Source organism: Petaurus breviceps, unplaced genomic scaffold (assembly GCF_028583685.1).
Source record: "Petaurus breviceps papuanus isolate PSGF00001 unplaced genomic scaffold, PetGlider_PUasm1.0 90925, whole genome shotgun sequence".
Classification (NCBI taxonomy): domain Eukaryota; kingdom Metazoa; phylum Chordata; class Mammalia; order Diprotodontia; family Petauridae; genus Petaurus; species Petaurus breviceps.
This window is the reverse complement of record NW_027187380.1, coordinates 34,335,112-34,354,215: the sequence shown is the minus strand read 5'-3', so window position 1 is coordinate 34,354,215 and position 19,104 is coordinate 34,335,112. Positions and strand designations below refer to the sequence as shown.

The 19,104-nt window shown below is 37.2% G+C and overlaps 2 protein-coding genes across 2 annotated transcripts in view; both read left to right on the top strand.

Annotated features, from left to right (window-relative positions):
- LOC138152274 (myosin-2) overlaps positions 1–4,229 on the top strand; it is a 29,319-nt gene extending 25,090 nt beyond the window's left edge. Inside the window, exons 34-38 of the mRNA XM_069076000.1 lie at positions 1,326–1,451; positions 1,540–1,710; positions 1,864–1,968; positions 2,091–2,186; positions 4,013–4,229. Of these exons, the coding sequence (XP_068932101.1) occupies positions 1,326–1,451; positions 1,540–1,710; positions 1,864–1,968; positions 2,091–2,186; positions 4,013–4,165 (651 nt within the window). The 3' untranslated portion in view covers positions 4,166–4,229. The remainder of the gene's footprint in view (positions 1–1,325; positions 1,452–1,539; positions 1,711–1,863; positions 1,969–2,090; positions 2,187–4,012) is intronic.
- A 14,694-nt stretch (positions 4,230–18,923) lies between these two features.
- The window catches only part of LOC138152697 (myosin-4), a 25,953-nt gene continuing 25,772 nt past the window's right edge, over positions 18,924–19,104 (top strand). Inside the window, exon 1 of the mRNA XM_069076784.1 lies at positions 18,924–19,104. This exon is cut by the window's right edge and continues 16 nt beyond it. Within this exon, the coding sequence (XP_068932885.1) occupies positions 18,924–19,104 (181 nt within the window).

Here is a 19,104-nt window from a genome sequence, read left to right as displayed (position 1 = left end):
TCCTACACACCCAGGTGAGCACAGTCACAACAAAGTCTATATTGGGATCTCTCCACTGGAAAGTTAAGTACTAAGTTGAAGTTTAAATACTTCCACCACAACAAAAAGACAGGACTCATTGGAAAAAGACCCTCGTGTTGGAAAAGATTGAAAATAAAAGGAAAAGGAGATGACAGAGGATGAGATGGATAGAGAGTGTCATGGAAACAAAAAAACATGAATTGGACAGATTTTAGGAGAATAGTGAAGAATACAAGGGTCTGGCATGCTGTGGTCCATAGGGTCACAAAGAGGCTGACATGACTGAAAAACTGAACAACAGCGATCTATTGGTGGAAGAGAAAAAAGGAAAAATTTAAATTAGATCCTGCTTACATATATCTAGATACTTGTCAGAACTCCTTTAAGGTGTATCTATGGGGCAGAAATTTTAAATATTTTTTAGATTTTTAGATAGTCAATATTCAATCCCCAAATATCCAATAGTCATCTCCACCTGTGTTTCCTTCAAATATCTAAAACACAGGTTCAAAGTTAATTTCATTCTTTCACCTACATCTATATATTCTGATTTCCCCATTTATACTAATGTATCCATCTTTCCAATAACCTTGCCTCAACATCTTATGTCATTTTTTACTCTTTCTTCTGCCTTATACTCTCAAAGTCTGATTTATCTTTCAAGGCCTACTTTTCCTGTTTCCTTTAACAGAATGTGATCTTTTCTTCCTTTCTGCCCAACATAGTACTCTGTCCATTCTTTATTACACTTATACTTATTTAGCTTTGTGTTATCATACTCTGATGGAATATAAATTTCATGGTGAAGGGCCTATGTTTTATTCATCTTTGCAGCTTATCTCAGTGGCCTACTATTGTGCATTACATAAAGCAACAATTCCAAAAATACTTATTGACTTGCATTAAATCCCTACCAGGAGTGCCTCTATGTATATAATGTCAATTATCAATAACTGACTATATAAAACATTTTAAGCATTGTGATTATAGTCTCAGAGAAGCAGCATAGTACAGTAATAGACGGCCAATCTTGGAGTCAGGAAGATCTTACTTTGACATTCAGTGGCTATGTGACTCTGGGCAAGGCATTTAACTTTCTCAGTACCCCCAGGCAACCCTCCAACACTATATGCTACAGCTGGTTTTCTAATATGTATAGCTATAGGGAGTTTTCTCTTGAAGTTCTTTCCACTGATGAAATCACAGATCTGCATCTCCTATCTCCCCTCTTCCCAATGATTATGATCTCTGGTAGTTTTGGAGAAAGAAGAAAAATGATAATTTGTTTTTATTTTTTTACCCAGAACACCAGCTTGATCAACACCAAGAAGAAACTGGAAACAGATATTTCGCAAATCCAGGGTGAGATGGAAGACATGGTTCAGGAAGCCCGGAATGCAGAGGAGAAGGCCAAGAAGGCTATCACTGATGTGAGCAGAAAACACATTGATTTCCCTCGTTGGTGTATTTATATGACTCCCTGACATTTATAGTTGTTTCGGTTTACTTGCTAACCAGGCAGCCATGATGGCTGAAGAGCTGAAGAAGGAGCAGGACACGAGTGCCCACCTGGAGAGGATGAAGAAGAACCTGGAACAGACAGTGAAGGACTTGCAGCATCGCCTGGATGAGGCCGAGCAGCTGGCCCTGAAAGGAGGAAAGAAGCAGATCCAGAAACTGGAGGCCAGAGTATGTATTTCTAATGCCTGTAATTATTTTGTGCTTTTGCAATCACAGCAAAATTTTTAGTTTTCTAAATAAATCCCCAAAACAAAACAAAATGAAACACAAAGCAGCTGGCAGTGGTTGCACCCTGGGCCAAGACCCTCTGTCCTTTCTCAGGTGCGTGAACTTGAAGGGGAGGTTGAAAGTGAACAGAAACGCAATGTTGAAACTGTGAAGAGTCTGCGCAAACATGAGAGGAGAGTGAAGGAGCTCACTTACCAGGTAAGGAGGAGAGACTTTCTGGGCTCTGGCATAGTCTACAGTAGAATTACAAATATTTTTCCTTGTAAAGATAATGAATACTTGATTCTCAAATAAACCACTTACTTACAAAAATCTTTCAGACTGAAGAAGACCGTAAGAACGTTCTCAGGCTTCAGGACCTAGTGGACAAACTTCAGTCTAAAGTGAAAGCATATAAGAGACAAGCAGAGGAAGCTGTGAGTACTGATTGTTGACAATAATGATGTCTTTTATTTGTACAGCTCTAAGTTTTTAGGATTTTATGTGAGGCATCTTATTTGAAGCTTCACAATAACCTTGTTAAGGAGGTACAGTCATTGTTACCCCCATTTTATGAATGAGAACACTGGAGCCCAAAGAATGTCAGTGACTTGTCCAAAGTCACCAATCTACTAGGTGGAAGGTCCAGGACTCAAAGTCTGGTCTTCTAACATCAAATTCAATACTGATTCAGTGATCAATACTGATTCAATGATACTACACTGCTTTTCAAATGGAAAATGTACTGCAGCTCCTTGCTAACCTGTGCTTCCAGGCTCAGTTCAGTTCCAGGGCTAAGTAGAAATAAGGAAAAAATAAACAAAGGGGACCAAGGAAGGAAGAGAAAGAAATAGAAAAGGAAGGAGGGGAGACTACTGCCAGCAGAGCTGTAACATCAAAAAACCATTTTCAGTGATGACAGAACTAGGTCAAGTGATTTGATCCCTGGCTGAGCATTACTATACTCAGTTTCCATTCAGAGGTAATACAGATTTATCCTTTTTTACAGATGTCACAAATGAATTTCTCTACTTAGCTTATTTTGTTTTCTGAACTCTTACTATCTTATGCACAGTTTTAGGAAATCCAAATAAAAATTTTCCATTTGAGGATAACTATGGATATGCCTTAGGCATAGGCCATTATCAATAGGCCAATATTTGTTTTTTGTTTGTATCTCCAGTGCCTAGAACAGCAACTGTCTTGAACATAGTAAATGTTTGTTAAATTAAACTGTCAAATTCACAAATATAAATAGTGTAAGGTGGCAACAACATACAATCAAAACTTAAATAAGATAGCAAAGATCAGATCACATACTAAGCCTTTTTTATTTTGTTTTCTTTGACTGGTTCCCATTTTGCGTCTCATAAAAATAAGCTTAGGGACTTGGAATTATTTATTTGGATGTTAAATTTAAATCCTGTTAAATTTTTCCTTTAATGAAAACATCCATTTAGCAGTTTAAAAATCAAATGAGATCATAGATGGAGAACTGAAGTTACTTTAAAGATCAGCTAGTCCTCATTTTATGAAAGAGGTCCCAACAGGCAACAAGGTGACTCAGTGAATAGAGTACTGATCTGGAATTAGAATACACCTGAGTTCTGTATTCCTGAGCAAGTCACTTAACCTCTGTCTGCCTCAAGTTTTTATCTATAAAATAAAGGTGATCATGGCACCTATCTCTTAGAGTCATGAGGATTACAGGAGAAAAGTATAAACACTGTTAGCATCATCGTCATTATTTTAGATGACTTCTAAGGACACAAGAATTAGTATCCAAAGTGGGCTTTGAACCCTGGTCCTCTGACTCCAGAACAAGTGCTCTTTCCATTGTGCCAATCATTATTTTTTTGTTAAAAAATATCAAGGAAATTAATCCTAACATTTCAAAGATGAGCTTTATAGGAGTCTTAATGTTTTTTCTAAAATGTAAAACATGAAAGTGAAATAAATTGAGAGGTTCAGGACCTACCCAATTTTGGATTCAGGAAGAATCAATGAACCAGAAGTTCTAGAACCAAAAGTTTCCTTAAGATCAGCTTCCCCACCTCTGCCTTAGATAGTATCTAATCCAGTTTCCTCCTTTTACAATTTCAAAATCCAAGGTCCAGATTTCCAAGGACCATGGACCAAAATCCAAGCACCATGATCTCCTCATGGTCATGTGGGTTATAAGTTATATAGCTGGATTTGAATCCACCCCTCAGATTCCAAATCAGAGTCTTTCATTTTCTCACAAATTCATTTCTTTTCTCAGGAGGAACAGTCTAATGTCAACCTCTCCAAATTCCGCAAGATCCAGCATGAGCTGGAGGAAGCTGAGGAACGGGCTGATATTGCTGAGTCCCAGGTCAACAAGCTCCGGGTGAAGAGCAGGGAGGTCCATACAAAGATTATAAGTGAGGAATAATCCCAATTCTTCTGGGTGACTGAAGAAACACAAAATGTGAAAGTCTTTGTCACTCTGTTTTGTACTTACTATTCTAGAAGATAAAGGACTCTAGGAAAACTGCAAAGAACTCTCTTGTCTGTCTTTTTCTTTTACCATACCTATTCATCAGTTATTATGTGTTTTGAGAAAGCATTCAGGATGTCTTGTGCAAAGTTCACGATATTCATAGCCTTAGTCACTCAGGAATAAATGAAGAGTAGTTGAATTCCTAGGCACAAGTGGCAGAGAGTATAAGAATGGGGGGTGGGGTGGTGGAGGGGGAAGGGGATGGTAGTTTATTTTTCTGGCACATTTGTGTTTTCTATCTTCCTCTGTTCCTTATTTCCTATGTACCTCAGTGTCCTTATGTATAGATTGCCCAGAACCTGCAACACATCCCCCATGGCAGTCTTTTACAATCCCAAATTGTCCTTCCTTCCATATGTAACAATGCTCACCTTGGTCCTCACTACCTAAAAGACAAGTGTGTGATATTTCACTCCTCTCCTATGGCTCTCCAGTATTCTTAAAGGTCTAGGCTCTATGCCATTGGCTCTAGCTAGTACAAATTGTGTTCTCCCAATTTTAAGGGAGAGGACTTAGACTCCAGTTCCATTTAACCATTAAAAGTCAGATTAGGCTTTAGAAAAGATTATTTACCTCAAAAATATACCAAGAAGAAAAACATAAATGTTCCCACCTATCCACAATGTGAATGCTTAATCCTCCTGTGTCTCCATCCCCATGCACATACAAACACTACCTCAGTCTCTGGGGAGGGAAGGCCAATTAAGTTAGTGGTTTAATTCAGTTCCTATAAAGACTGGTTCCACCAAGTTCTAAATCTAAAGCCACCCTTGGGCTTAAGTCCTGGGTACTTTGATTTATAAGGGCTTCCCTATTATCCTGGTTGCAAATCTAGATTGAAATCTTGCCTCTAAGGTCACTATGGCTTGAAAGACTCCATTGCTTATGCCTAGAACTGAAAAGGACAAAGGAAATAGACTAGACCAACACCCCAAGCCTGATTCTCAAAAATATAGGGTCTAAATAAAAGAAGGACCAAAGGTAGTTCTTTCCCTCACTCAGCTCAGTTCATGGAGCCCATGCTGTAGGTGAACAGAACCTTCACCCTTTGGATGGAGCCAAAAAAAGAGAGACTGTCTTGAGTCTGGTGGTTGTAAAGATGTGGTCTGTTCTGGTTATGTAGCCAGTGGAAAAAGGTTGCTCCCACTCATGTGATAGAGTAACACAGAATATCTTTTCCCAGAAGCAGGTCCCTGTCATCTCCAATTTGAGGGCCTCAATGTTAGATGATCTGGATACATCCTACTCCAACTCCTATTCCCTCTATACTTTAATCTTGACTAACAAGTCAAGAAAAAAGTACTTGATAATATCAATTTATACTAGAGGGTTAATGACTTCTTAAACTGCCTGAGGGTATTTGTAATTTCACCATGTAGCTTAATTACCCAAACAAATTGATTTCAGATGGAAGAAAATTTTTATCAGAGCAATATCACAGAAAGTATCCCTTCAGATATCTCAAAGTTGACCATCTTTTCTGTGTACATATAAGGCCTATCATACAGAATAGTAATTAGGATGAAAAAAACATTTTTAGGTACTTAATATGTATCAAACATTAGGTTAAGTCCTGGGATACAAACAGAAAAGTGAACCATTCCTTGTTCTTGAAGAATTCCTTCAAATTGGAAGAGACAACATGTATAGGAAAGTTCAGCTTCAGTCCAGGTACTAGACCCAGGGATACTTAAATACTGAGCTGGAAATGAGAGAACCTGGTGAGATCTTGATGGCTAGGGTTTGAGGTAGGGCTGTTTGTGTAATAGGCTCTGATCTCCATTACCTTGTGGTGGTCTCAAGTTATTAAGCCTGGTTCTCCCTGATCTCTCCAGTGGAGCAGTTTATACTAAATTCATGAAGGGAGTCTGTAGACATAGAAAGGATAGCTGCTATGAGTTTACCTAACTTTATGAAACATAGAAAAGTTGGTCACAAAATTAAATTCTGGTCAAAGAATTATATTTTCCTAGTGACTTTTATTATAGAATTGGAGATATCCTTCCTGCAAGAAAACCTTTGTCCCCAAGACTAAATAAAAATCAGTTAACCTTTGGAAACCATATATACAAAATAAAAACCATTTCCCAGTAAAACACTATTTAAAAGATTGAAAATATAAATTCTGCCCCAAAACCACAAGTATGTATGTGACACTACATTCTCGTGGAAGCTGATCTCCAGTAGAAGAGATATACCCTTTAAGTATGTGAATATTTAGCTCTTTGCTCCCTGATGGATCTCAAATGGCGGTTTGATTTAATTCAGTTCTATGGCACTTATTAAGTGCCAGCTGTTTGCAAAGCACTGTGCTAGGCACTAGCGATATGAAGACTAAACCATACCAGAATTTGCCCTGGAAAATTGACATCCTAATTTATGATTTGGATTCCTACATAGTAGCTTTCTTATCACTACCACAGGTTCATAAAATCCTATGTCTTGTGAATGGTCCCTTATCTCCTAACAAACAAAGAGTATATGAAAGTGCCCTCTGACCCTATGGTACCATCTAATCCCAACTCCTACACTTGCCATTGTTAACAGATAATATGCAATGGGTGCTAACAGAACAAGACAGAGTCTTCCAGAAATAGATTGATATGTTGAGTGACTAAACCGTCAAGGTGGCTAGAATTTTTTCCTTCTTCCCTTTCAGCTAATGGGAACTTAGCTCAAAAACATTATCTCCATATTATCCAGGATATGATTGCTTCTTGTTTCCTTCCAGGAACAAGAGAACAGAGAGGGAGAAAGAGAAGCTATTTGCCCCTCTCATGCTGCTAAGCAAAAGCGGCCAGTATCTACATGTCTCTTATTATCCTTTTGGATTCTTTTATCTTTACATTTTTATGGCTTAAAAACTGATGGTTACAGTGGAGGCTACATATTCCAGAGTTCAAAGCTCTCTCCTCCCTTCTGCTGTGGCTGCCATTGGGATTACAATAGTACCACAGCCATGGCCATTCAATATCCCATACCCATGGGCCTCAGCAAGGGTCACAAAGTTATCAAAAACATTTCAAAGCTGCGACACAGCTATTGCCATGGGCACTTGACTAAATGCACCAAGTTTGTGAGAGATATGATCCAAGAGGAGTGTGGATTTGTACTTTGTGAGAGGTGAGCCAGGGAATTGTTAAAAGTCTCCAAGGATAAGCAAGTTCCTAAGTTCACCAAAAAAAGGGTGGGAGCTCAAGATAGAAGGGCTCAGCAATGTCCTAGCTGCCGTGAGGAAGGTTACTGCCAAGAAGGACTAAACTGTATCCTGCCAACCTTCCCCACTTACCCAATAAAGCTTTGACAAATAAAAAAACACAACCTGATTGTTGCTTAAATCCATGTGAACTGTATTTTATTTTCTGGAGGGAAGAAGTTTTGTTCTAAAAGAAATGGTAGAGATGACCCTCTGAATGCCCAAAGGAGAGAGAAAAGTGCATGTATTAATATCATCCCCAGACCCATTTAGAGAAACATCTGGAGCAAACATGAGATAAAACCCCAAACTGGGTGAAGGTTAGGTAATTTGTAATTGAAGCTTATAGGGTTTTCTACCATATTGACCTGACACATCATTTCTGCAGCTGTTGATTGGGCACCAAGGGTGCTTGGCTGTGGTATTCTGAGTTCATGTGGTGACTTCTGCTTTGCCCCTGGTATTGGAAGAATTACTGTCACTAAACTTAGTTTGAAACTAGAGAGACAGAGAGGGAGAGAGAAAGAGAGAGAGAGAGAGAGAGAGAGAGAGAGAGAGAGAGAGAGAGAGAGTATCTCAGTTCCATAAAGACATTTGATGAAGTTTCTAATGATACATCTTTCTCCAAGACAAATAAATGTGAACTGGTTTGGAATTCTGGTTCTGCTACTTACTGTGTTACATTGGGTAAAATACCTCTCTCTCTGGTCCTTAGTTTTCCTATCTGTAAAATGAGGGAATTGCATATATGTATATGTAGATAGAGTTATATACATGCATATATATATAAAGATAGATACATATATCTATACACACGTATTATTATCATTTATTATGTCATTATTATTTCTAGTGCTACAATTATTTCAAATGAGCCCTATTACAAGTAGGAGTTCTTTATATTAGAAAAGAAGTAGCAATAAACTACATGATCTCAAATATCTATCAAAAATACACAAAATCTAAGTAACAAACTATGGGAACTAAAGAACATAAGTCAAGAAGGTATCACTTGGACTTAATGGAATGGGACTTCTGATTGAATAGGCTTATAGAAAAGTATGGTTTACTGAAAAGGAAGAGAAACAAATAGAAGTGTATATAAAGACTATATAGCTATGTGAGGAAATGTCCTAAATTCATAAGGCCTATTAGAGATTTAGTCTGCTGCTACTTCAAGAGCCCAAGGTCATCTCTATACCACAATGAAGCATCACGACAGAATGCTAATCTTTATAATTCCATTGAAAAAGAAAATATGATGTTTGGTATCACTTGTTTTTAGTCTTTCTCAGTGGAATTCTAGGCCAGGAGATCTTACCTAGTCTTTTTCTGAACCCATACATTGTATATTTCTTTGAAATATATTCTATCCATAGCTAAATTGTATGTCAAACTATCTCTGACATTCTTCTCATCTGTCATAAATTTTGTGATTGAGTGGTCAATTTACCCTAAGAAAAAATTCAGCAAACAGTTCTTCTTTGTTTATGAAAGTCAAGACCAGAATAGAAACTCTCTCTTTTGTTTATTTTACCTTTTGAAAGATGAAAGTATAATTTAATCACGGCAAGAAACTATAAGTTGTTATTCTGGCAAAAGGAGAGATCCAGCTGATATTTATGTACTTGAATTACTATATCTTGCTTCCTCATCAGAATGAATGATCTCTTTTCTCTACTTCTCATTCATTTCCACTTTTAGTCCAAGTGAGCTTTTGTACATTACTTAGCATACTTAGTACATTAGAATGTGTCTATCATATAAGGATGAGTATCGTCAAATCTGAATTGGTTCACTAACAAGTTTGCCACAGAGTGATGACTTTTTTTCAGTCACAGCAAGTTTCAAAGACTATTTATTAAATTGTAGAGGGATTGCAATTTATATCAGGGAGAGAATACTCAGACTGGTGAAATCACAGATCATTGAAGAGATGATAGGAGCAGAGAAATGATGTTGACATAGCATACATAAAGACATTGCATAAAGACACTTGACTAAGTTTCTAATGATTACCTTTTCTCCAAGACAGATAAATGTAAACTAAACAGAAGACCTAGGGTGGAATTCTGGTTCAGCTACTTATTGTGTGATGCTGGGCAAAATACTTCACCCTCTCTGGTCCTTAGTTTCCCCAGCTGTAAAATGAGAAGGTTGCATTAGATGACTTCTCATTCCTTATCTAGTTCTAAATTCTATGACAATATAATCATACCCTAGCAACCTGAAACTTGGTTCTAGGTCACCTCAAAATTTACTTTCTTTGTTATGTCTCCCATGTTTTTGAATGCTGCTAGAGATCCAGCAGGATCCAATACAAATTTCTGCTAGCTAATCTCAATAGTGCTATTCGTGCTAGATAATAATCCTTTTGTTCTTCTCTGCTTGACTTTCTATCACACTCTCCATAGCAATTGCTATAAGTATTCTCTCTCTTAAAGTCCAATATTAAACATCTACTTCCACTTTCTCAGGAAATGAACTTGCTTTCTACTTTACTAAGTAATTAACTATCATTGTTAATTAATTCCCTCATTTTGCTTACTGAAAACTACAAAATTCATCTATTTTCATAATCCTCCCCACCTTTGTTTTAATGTCCTCAAATGGTAAGATCTACGACAATAATCCACATATAATAGCATTTATTTATTAGATTAGGGTAGATGATAAAATACTCTTTGACTTGGGAGTGAGACAACATCTTAGCTAAATCAAGGAGAGAACAATTTCACCAAAGATGTCCCCTCTTAACAGTCTCTAAGGTTACAGGTACTGTCCCCTGTAGTCATTCAAATGCTTGACCATTTAGCCATTCAAAAATTTATTTCTTCTTTCTCCATCTCTCTCTAACTCCACTTCTCTCAACCCTAACTTCTCCAAAGTCTCCTTCCCTCACATATGTTATATGCCATGCTCAGAGGTCTCTCAGCCAATTAGGAGTCACATCTCCTATCTATATACATGGCTATTCTTCAGGGAACCACCAACCTTACTTGGGCAGGGTGTGCTCTGCTCAAAAATACAAGTCATCAGGCCTAAATAGATACATAGATATAATACACACATGTGTATATGTTCAGTTGTTTCAGCTGTGTACAACTCTCTGGGACCTGTGACCTCCTTTTGGGGTTTTCTTGACAAAGGTACTGGAATGGCTTGGCATTTCCTTCTCCAGCTCATTTTATAAATGAGAAACTGAGGCAAACAGGGTTAAGTGACTTGCCCAGGGTCACACATCTAGTAACTGTCTGAGGCTGGATTTGAACTCATTAAGATGAATCTTCCTGATTTCAAGTCCAATGTTCTATCCACTGCACCATCTAGTTGATATATAGGTGTACATATATATGCTTGGGTACTAAATTTATTTAGTAATCACTGTTAGATGTGCTTTTTGAGCCAACATCAGTAATATTTGAAAAACTATAGAGAGTTGAAAGGTAATACAGGACTGAAAAGGAACAAATATTATCCTGAATTTTCAGGAAAGGAAAGAGAATTAAGGCTGCAAGCTATAAGTCAGTACAGTGACATTAACTCCTGGCACATTCCAGATGAAAATTAATGAAAAGGAGGTAATGACCGCAAAGATCCAGTATGACAAAATCTATAATAGTTCATATAACACACTAAAATTGTGTCTCTTTTTCACAGTTGCCAAATTGGAAAACTGGAGAAATTCCATAGATCACAATTATCTAGATTTTAGCAAAATATTTGACAAAATATCCTGTGCTTTTGGGGTAGCAAGATGGAATGATATGGGCTACATGAGAGTTGAGATAGGTAGATTTGGAACTGGTTCAATCTCAATTTGTCAAGAGGTCTTCAGTGAAATGGCCCTATAGGTAGATCTACATTTACCCTGTGCCATTTTATCAATGACTTGGATAAATTCATGAGATGGGATTCTTATCAGAGCTGCAGATGACACAGAGCTGGGAAGGATAGTTAACACCTAGCACAGTCATGATCCCCAGATTCTTGACAGGCTAGAATGCTAAACTAAACTGAAAGATGAAATTTAAGTGAGATGAATGTCAAGTCTTAAACTATCCAAGGATGATGCTTTATCTAGATCCACATCCTGGACTAGACTCAAATTAAGACCAATGAATGAAATCTGAAGGGTAGCAAATTTCTACTCAACCTAGGAAAGAACTATTCAATACTTACTGTACACCAGGCATTCTTAAGCACCAAAGAAGAGCAAAAGATGATCCCTACCATGAAAAGATTTCACCTTCTAATGAGGGAGATAATAATATGCAAACAACTTTGTACATACAAGATATATACAGAGTTGATTAAAGATAGCCTTAATAGTGAGGGAGATCCGGGAATACGCACAGAAAATCTCCTGCAGAAGATGGAGTCTGATCAAGTCTTGTAGGAAGTCAGGGAAACAGAGGTAAGGAAAGAAAACATTCTAAACATGGGAGGACAGTCAATGAAAAAGCAGAGTTAGGAGATTGTGTCCTATGAAAGAAGGCCGCAATTACTGGATCATAGAATGTGTTGGAGGGAGTAAAGTATAAGAAGACTAGAGGGTAGGGGTGGCTAGGTGGTGCAGTGAATAGAGCATCGGCCCTGGAGTCAGGAGGACATGAGTTCAAATCCAGCCTCAGATACTTTGTCCTCCAAAAAGCAAGAAGAAGAAGAAGAAGACTAGGGGGCAGCTAGTTGGCTCAGTGAATAGAGCACTGGCCCTGGAGTCAGGAGGACCTGAGTTCAAATCTAGCCTCAGACACTTAACACTTACTAGCTGTGTGACCTTTGGCAAGTCACTTAGTCCCAATTGCCCTGCATTCCCCCCTCCAGAAAGATTTTTTTAAAAAATGAGCAAGAAGACTAGAAAAAATAGGGGGGAAAGTTGTAGAGGGTTTTAAATGCTGAACAGAGGATTTAATATTTAATCTTGGAAGTAATGAGGAGTTACTGGAGTTGGTTGTTGTGGGGGAGGGTGATATGGTCAAATGAACTTCAGGGATATCATTTTGGCAGCAGAGTAGAGACAACAGATCATATAGGGAAAAGACTTGAGTACAAGGACAAGATCTTGATAAAGGACTCAAGCTTAGAAAAAGAATGGTAATAATTATAAATACAATAATAATGATTACCACTTATAATAATACTTATTATAATTAATAATAATAATAGCTTTAAGGTTTGCAAAGCCCCTTTCAAGTATTATCTCATTTATTTTTACAATAACCCTGAGAATCACCTCATACCCATTAAATTGCTTCCCTATTACTTTGTAAGGCCTGACAATCAAAAAATAATAAACAATAAATCAGGCACATTTGTAGCGTTTAGTTTTTCTAAGATGTAAATGCTCACACTGAAAATTTAACAATGGCACTCTCCCAAGCCTGCACAACTGCCTCCAGCACCCCTCTGGGTAGAACCTCAGGGTTGTTTTGATTGATATTCCTTTAATTATTAGTGATCAGGAGCATTTCAAATAGTTGTTGATATAGTTTCATATATTTGCTAATAGTTTGCAATTCTTTTGAGAACCATTTGTTCCCATCCTTTGACCAATTTATTTATATTTCAGTTTAATATTTCAACAACTGAAGTAGAAAAAACTCACTGAGTTGTACAGATCTGGTATTTTTTTTAAAGCAATTGGGGTTAAGTAACTTGCTCAAGGTTATACAGCCAGTTATTTCTGGGTAGGTGCTAAGTATCAGAGCCCGAATTCGATCCCAGGTCATCCCGACTCTGGGGCCAGTGCTCTTACTCACTGTGCCACCTGGCCACCCCCAGATCCGTTATTAAGTCTTTTTTTTTCTTCTTTGCTTCAAAATAAGTAACTTGTCCTAATGTATTATTCATAACATCCTAGTAAACAATATCTCAGGTAATGGGTATCCTAACTTCAAAATACAGTGTTATATCTGATATGAAGACTTAGATTAGGTCCATTCTCTTTGCTTTATCCAGCAACAGGTATCTGTAAAAAAGTACACAGTTTATGATAATTTGCAGTTCTATAATCCTTTCAGGTTTTAAAATATTTCTATTTGACCCCATGAAGTAAATTTTGTAAATATTATCCCTATTTTAAGCTCAGAGAGCTGAAGCAAGTTCACCAGAGTCGTATAGAGAATGAACACAGACGCTAGAGCTCAAACCCAGGTCTTCTGACCCCAGAACTCATTCCACTATGTCACACTACGTACTCTATGTACCTGGGAGATGTATCATTTCCTATAAATATTTTGAAAATTCAAGGTGTGTACCCTGAAAGACTTCTCCGCTACCCATAGGGATTTGCCATCTATCTATAGGCATTTGCTGTGGGTCACAATGAAAAATGAGAAGTACTTCCATATGCCTTTCACTATATCATAAGAGTATCATTAAGTATGATAAGCTATATATAATACAAATTACATGTTATATAATATATTATTATATATAATGATAATGTATATATAAGGGCGACTAGGTGACACAATGAATACAGTGCTGACCCTAGACTCAGGAGGACTTGAATTCAAATCTGGCCTCAGACATTTATTAGCTATGTGATCCTGGGCAACTCACTTGACCCTGTTTGCCTCAGTTTCCTCATCTGTAAAATAAGTTGGAGAAGAAAATGGCAAACCACTCTAGTATCTTTGCCAAGAAAACTCCAAATAGAGTCGCCAAGAATCAGACACAACTAAGAATGATTGAACACACGCAATATAAGCTATATAATATTACATATAATCTGTACTCATTTCTCCTTTCTTTGGCTGTAATGCAAGAATTCTCCCCATGATCATTTTCTAAATCCCTTACACTACCCAAGTGTCTGTCACTGCCCTTATAAATTTAAAGGAAGGCTTATGTTTATCAGTGAAGCAGCTTTGTTTAATTTAGGTGTTCTTATCCTGGGGTCTGTGAACTTAAAAAAAATAATTTCTGTAACTATTTCTATAACGAGTTTCCTTAGTAATCTTATATATTTTATTTTATGCTTTTAAAAGTATTATTCTGTTTATTTGTTTTTTAAGGTTAGTTGACTCCTATCTTAGTTTATAAGAAGAAACCTCATCAATTTGCATGGGGGGTCTATAACACAAAAAAAGACAAATAACCCCCAGTCTAGAAGATAGGGAGTTGGCCTTAAAGTCAGGAAAAGCTGACACATAAGACGCTGAGGAAGTTACTTAACCTCTTTGTGCCCCAGGCAAGTTACAGAACTGGTACTGATATGCATCCATAAATGGAAGTTTCATCACTGAGAGTTCCCTTTACCAATGAAATCAGAAGTCCAATTTCCATCCTGCCCTCAAAAAAATGTGTTACTCCCTTCTCCCAAGTGAATTATTTGAGACCCTTTTAGAATGGAATATTTGATTCCTTTTCAGAGTTAACAAATAACATTGCAAAACTTTCCATGCAATAAGCTAGTTTTAATCTACCTATTTTATAGGTGTTAATCTAATAAGAAACTGACTGAGAATTGTTGGATGAGTGATAAAATAGTTGAGCTGGCCAAAAAATGTATAGAAGCCCCGAAACCCCCATCTCCTAGTTAATGCCTATATAGAGCCCAAGATCACCCCCTGTCAAATTATTTATAGGAGATTGATTCACTTACTTAATGTGACAAGAAATATTTCTAATTATATCCATTCACAGCTACACTTGTTGCATATTAAGCTAGAAGATTGCCAAAAAATGTTTTGCCAAAAATGATTTGAGCAACGAAAGCAGAGGAGGCTGCTGTGTTTGCAGATTGTCTCTATAAAAGGGCTACTGGGGCAGTTCAGTCCTGTCCTTCCTCAAAATCTTTCAAGGTATGTGCCCACATACATATGCATGTTTAGAGGTGTTAGTATTTGTGGGAACAGGGGAAAATGAGATATGAACTTCTCATGAAGCATCCTCCCCCAGCTAAGAGTTCTAATCCCTGTGGATACTGTACTGACACATCACTGAATTGCAACAGATATTTCCTGGAATTTTAATGTTGCATTCCTAACGATCCTGGTACTTTAATGATCCCAGCTCTCAGTTCCTAACTGACAATCACAGCATCACTAAGTAGCATCTTGTGATTATATAAACCATGTTTTCTCTCTCCCTGCCCATCCCCTGTAGTGATCTGCCTTGAATCTGCATCTTCTTCATCTGGTAACACAAGAGGTAAGAGCCTAATGTAATCATACCATGTAACAATAGTAATAATAACAACAATAATGTTTTGCATTGGTAGAGTACTTTATTGTTCATGTTTTCACATTCTTTGTCTTATTTGACCCTGGCAGTAGCTCTATGAGTTAGGCAAGGTCAGCATTACTATCCCATCTTACAGGTGAGAACACTAAGACCTACAAGACTGAAGTGACTTGTACAACACATCTCAGCTAGTTTATAATGACATGCTCTGAACAAGAGAACAATGAGTAACTTTTTTGTACTAATATCAAAATATATAAAAACATAAGAAGCAAATGACCTTTTAAAATGGTTATTCTGACTTGCTCTAGGACTAGGCCAGTTAGGGAAAATAAAAAATCATGGAAGAACTCTTTCTTATAATTTTTTATAATTTCAGAAAGGATATAATCTTTCACACTTTTTCCTAGAGCAAAGTTCTTAACCTTTTTGTGTCATAGACCTTTTGGCAATCTACTGTCCCTTCTCTTTGACAGATCTGTACCCTTCTCAGACTAATGTTTTTAAATGCGTAACATAAAATACATAAAATTACAAAAGAAAACAATTCTAATGAAATGCAGTTATCAAAAAGTACTCTTTTTTTTTTTAAGTTCACAAACTACAGGCTAAGAATTCCTGAATTCTAGATGCTTACCCTAATTGCTGTAGCAGTTAACAGATGTAACAAAGAATTCAGGGCATAAACAAGAATAACGATTCATTTTTTAAGCTTTGTCATGTTCATAAAATGTTTTCCTTCCAACAAACCTGTGAGTGAAAACATCCTCATTTCAGGTAGGTTATAAGATTCTTGAGGGCAGAGCCTGTTGCAGTTTGGTCTTTGTGTCCTGCGTGCCAGACACAGTGTCTGGAACACAGTAGGTACTTAATAGATGTTTGTTAATGAGGAAACTAGCAGTCGTAATCACTTAGTGTTAATTCTGGCATTTTTATTGACTCTTAAGTAATACCTCTCTCTTGGTTTACAGGTCATAAAACAGGAATTGTATGTATCTGTTTTCTATTCCCCAAAGTAGTTGAGAAGTTGTATTAGTATTAGTAAATAAATTCATAATTGTCTAGTGGCCAAAAATATTAGCAATAGGCAGAATGGCCTTTCTCTTCTGGAGAAAGCCACTAACTTCTATATAAGTTCAAAAATCTGCTTTCTGTAAATTTTTCAAATTTGCTTTCCATCATATGAATGAGTTGCTATTAGATATACAGAGTGATATAGATTCCATCAAGGTACACGAATTCTTTTTTTTTTTTTTTTGGAGGGGGAATGCAGGGCAGTTGGGGTTAAGTGACTTGCCTAATGGCTAATGTGTTAAGTGTCTTAGGCTGGATGTGAACTCAGGTCCTCCTGACTCCAGGCCCAGTGCTCTATTCACTGCGCCACCTAACCGCCCCAAGGTACACTAATTCTGTGAGAAATTTGGGGTCTGGTTAAACACAAGTAAAGTCATTGAACACTCCACATAGACACTGATTATTCTTTGTTAGCTACTAAGCAACTGCTTTACAAATTACACCCTATTTTATACCAAGGAATAGAGGAAGGAGAAATAAGAAATGTGCTTTGAAAGTCTCAGCTTTGCTTATCATTTAAAGTCCCTGCCATCAATGGTAATATTACTTAAATATTTGTAGAACATGCTTAGATAGGCAAATTGAAATGTTAGGCCAGTTGTAGTTTGCAGGGCAGGGGAAAGGGGAGGTCATTGTATTTAAAGGACTAATAAAAAATAAGCTTAACAATAAATAAAAACATGAACACAAAATAATTTCAATGTGGAAACGAGCCAGACAAAAATCTAAATTAGGCAAACAGCCTTAGGCTAGGATTTAGAAGTCTTAGGTTCTAACTGCAGTTCTAGGGCTATATGTCCTAGAACAAAGCACTTTCCCCATTTAGGCCTCAGTTTACTCCCCTATAAAATGAGAGAATTGGACTAGATGATCACAAAATTCCCTTCCCTCTCTAAAAATTTATGAACCTAGCCAAGTAATTCTTTTGACACAGAGTCTATGCACCAGACAACTCTAAAACTACAAGTTGCTAAATGCCCAACCACATTGGTAGAGGGAGTTTACTCACCAGGAGTTCTTTACACTGATGTAATCACAGGTGCAGACCAAAAACAAACAAAAACAAAAACATATGCACCCAAAGCTCCACAGGTACCATGAAACTGAGTAAAAAAATTCTGATGATAGTTATCTTTTCTTCATCCATGAACCAACTTGGGAAACACAATTTGCCAAACAGAAAACAATTGTAATCCTGGAAACTATTGACTGAATTTTCACATTGAAAAAAATGAACCATTGGCAACTCAACCTTTATTAAATTGTTTTCTTCCCTTCATCCAGATTATTTTCTGTTTGTATTTAAGACATTTTCTATAAGTTAACTATTTCTTAGAAATAATGAGAAGCATTAATATACCTTTAGCTATATAGGTAATTTATGATCATGCCCTAGAATGACTTGGGCCAGAAGAGAATCCACTTCATTTGGGTTCTTTGAAAGTTCCCCTTTTAGACTCATTATCTTCTCAAAGGCAATGGGTTTTTAGTTTAGTTTTTATTCTCTCAGTGTCTATTTCACGGCTTTGCAGATATCAGGTGCTCAAAAACTTGTGTTGACTGACTGAAATTTCAATTCCCTTGCACTTTCAACTGAAGGCTCAAAATACACAACATGGGATGGGACTTAACATGTCATAAAAAAAACTAAGCTGTTAAAATATAAGGTTCCAGAATCAGTGCTCTGATCTCCTTGTCAGGCATATCTGGTAGCACATGGGAATGATCACTGAACTAAAGCCAGTAAGGGGAAGTAAACCTGGCAAATGGTTTGCCTGACACTAACTCAGCAGGACTATTTTCCATCCCAAATGTAATCATCCTTTTAACAACTGGCATGAACTATACAATGAACTTGCTATATTGGCTTCCACATTTTTTGTTGTTATTTTTTTTTATCTAAACCTACTATTTAATCTGTGTAAGGTACTCCTGGTATAGAAATTTCTTTCACCAACACAGATTGGCAAGTCATCTGTAACCAACAGTCTTAGAGAGTTATGGAACCACTGAGAGGTTAAGTAATTTGTTGCTTTCTAGAACTTCAGATTCCTTCTCTGGAAAATGAAGGGGTTCAACTACTAAGTTAAGTGATCTTTAAGTTCCCCTTCAGCTTGAAAATCTCCTGATTCTGTTTTTATTCCCCTTCAGAACCCTGAGCTGCGCTGCCACCAATAAACCGCAGCCATGAGTTCAGACGCTGAGATGGCTGTTTTTGGGGAGGCCGCTCCTTACCTCAGGAAGTCTGAGAAGGAGCGGATTGAGGCCCAGAACAAGCCTTTTGATGCGAAGACCTCTGTCTTTGTTGTGGAGCCCAAGGAATCCTATGTGAAAAGTACCATCCAAAGTAGGGAAGGGGGGAAGGTGA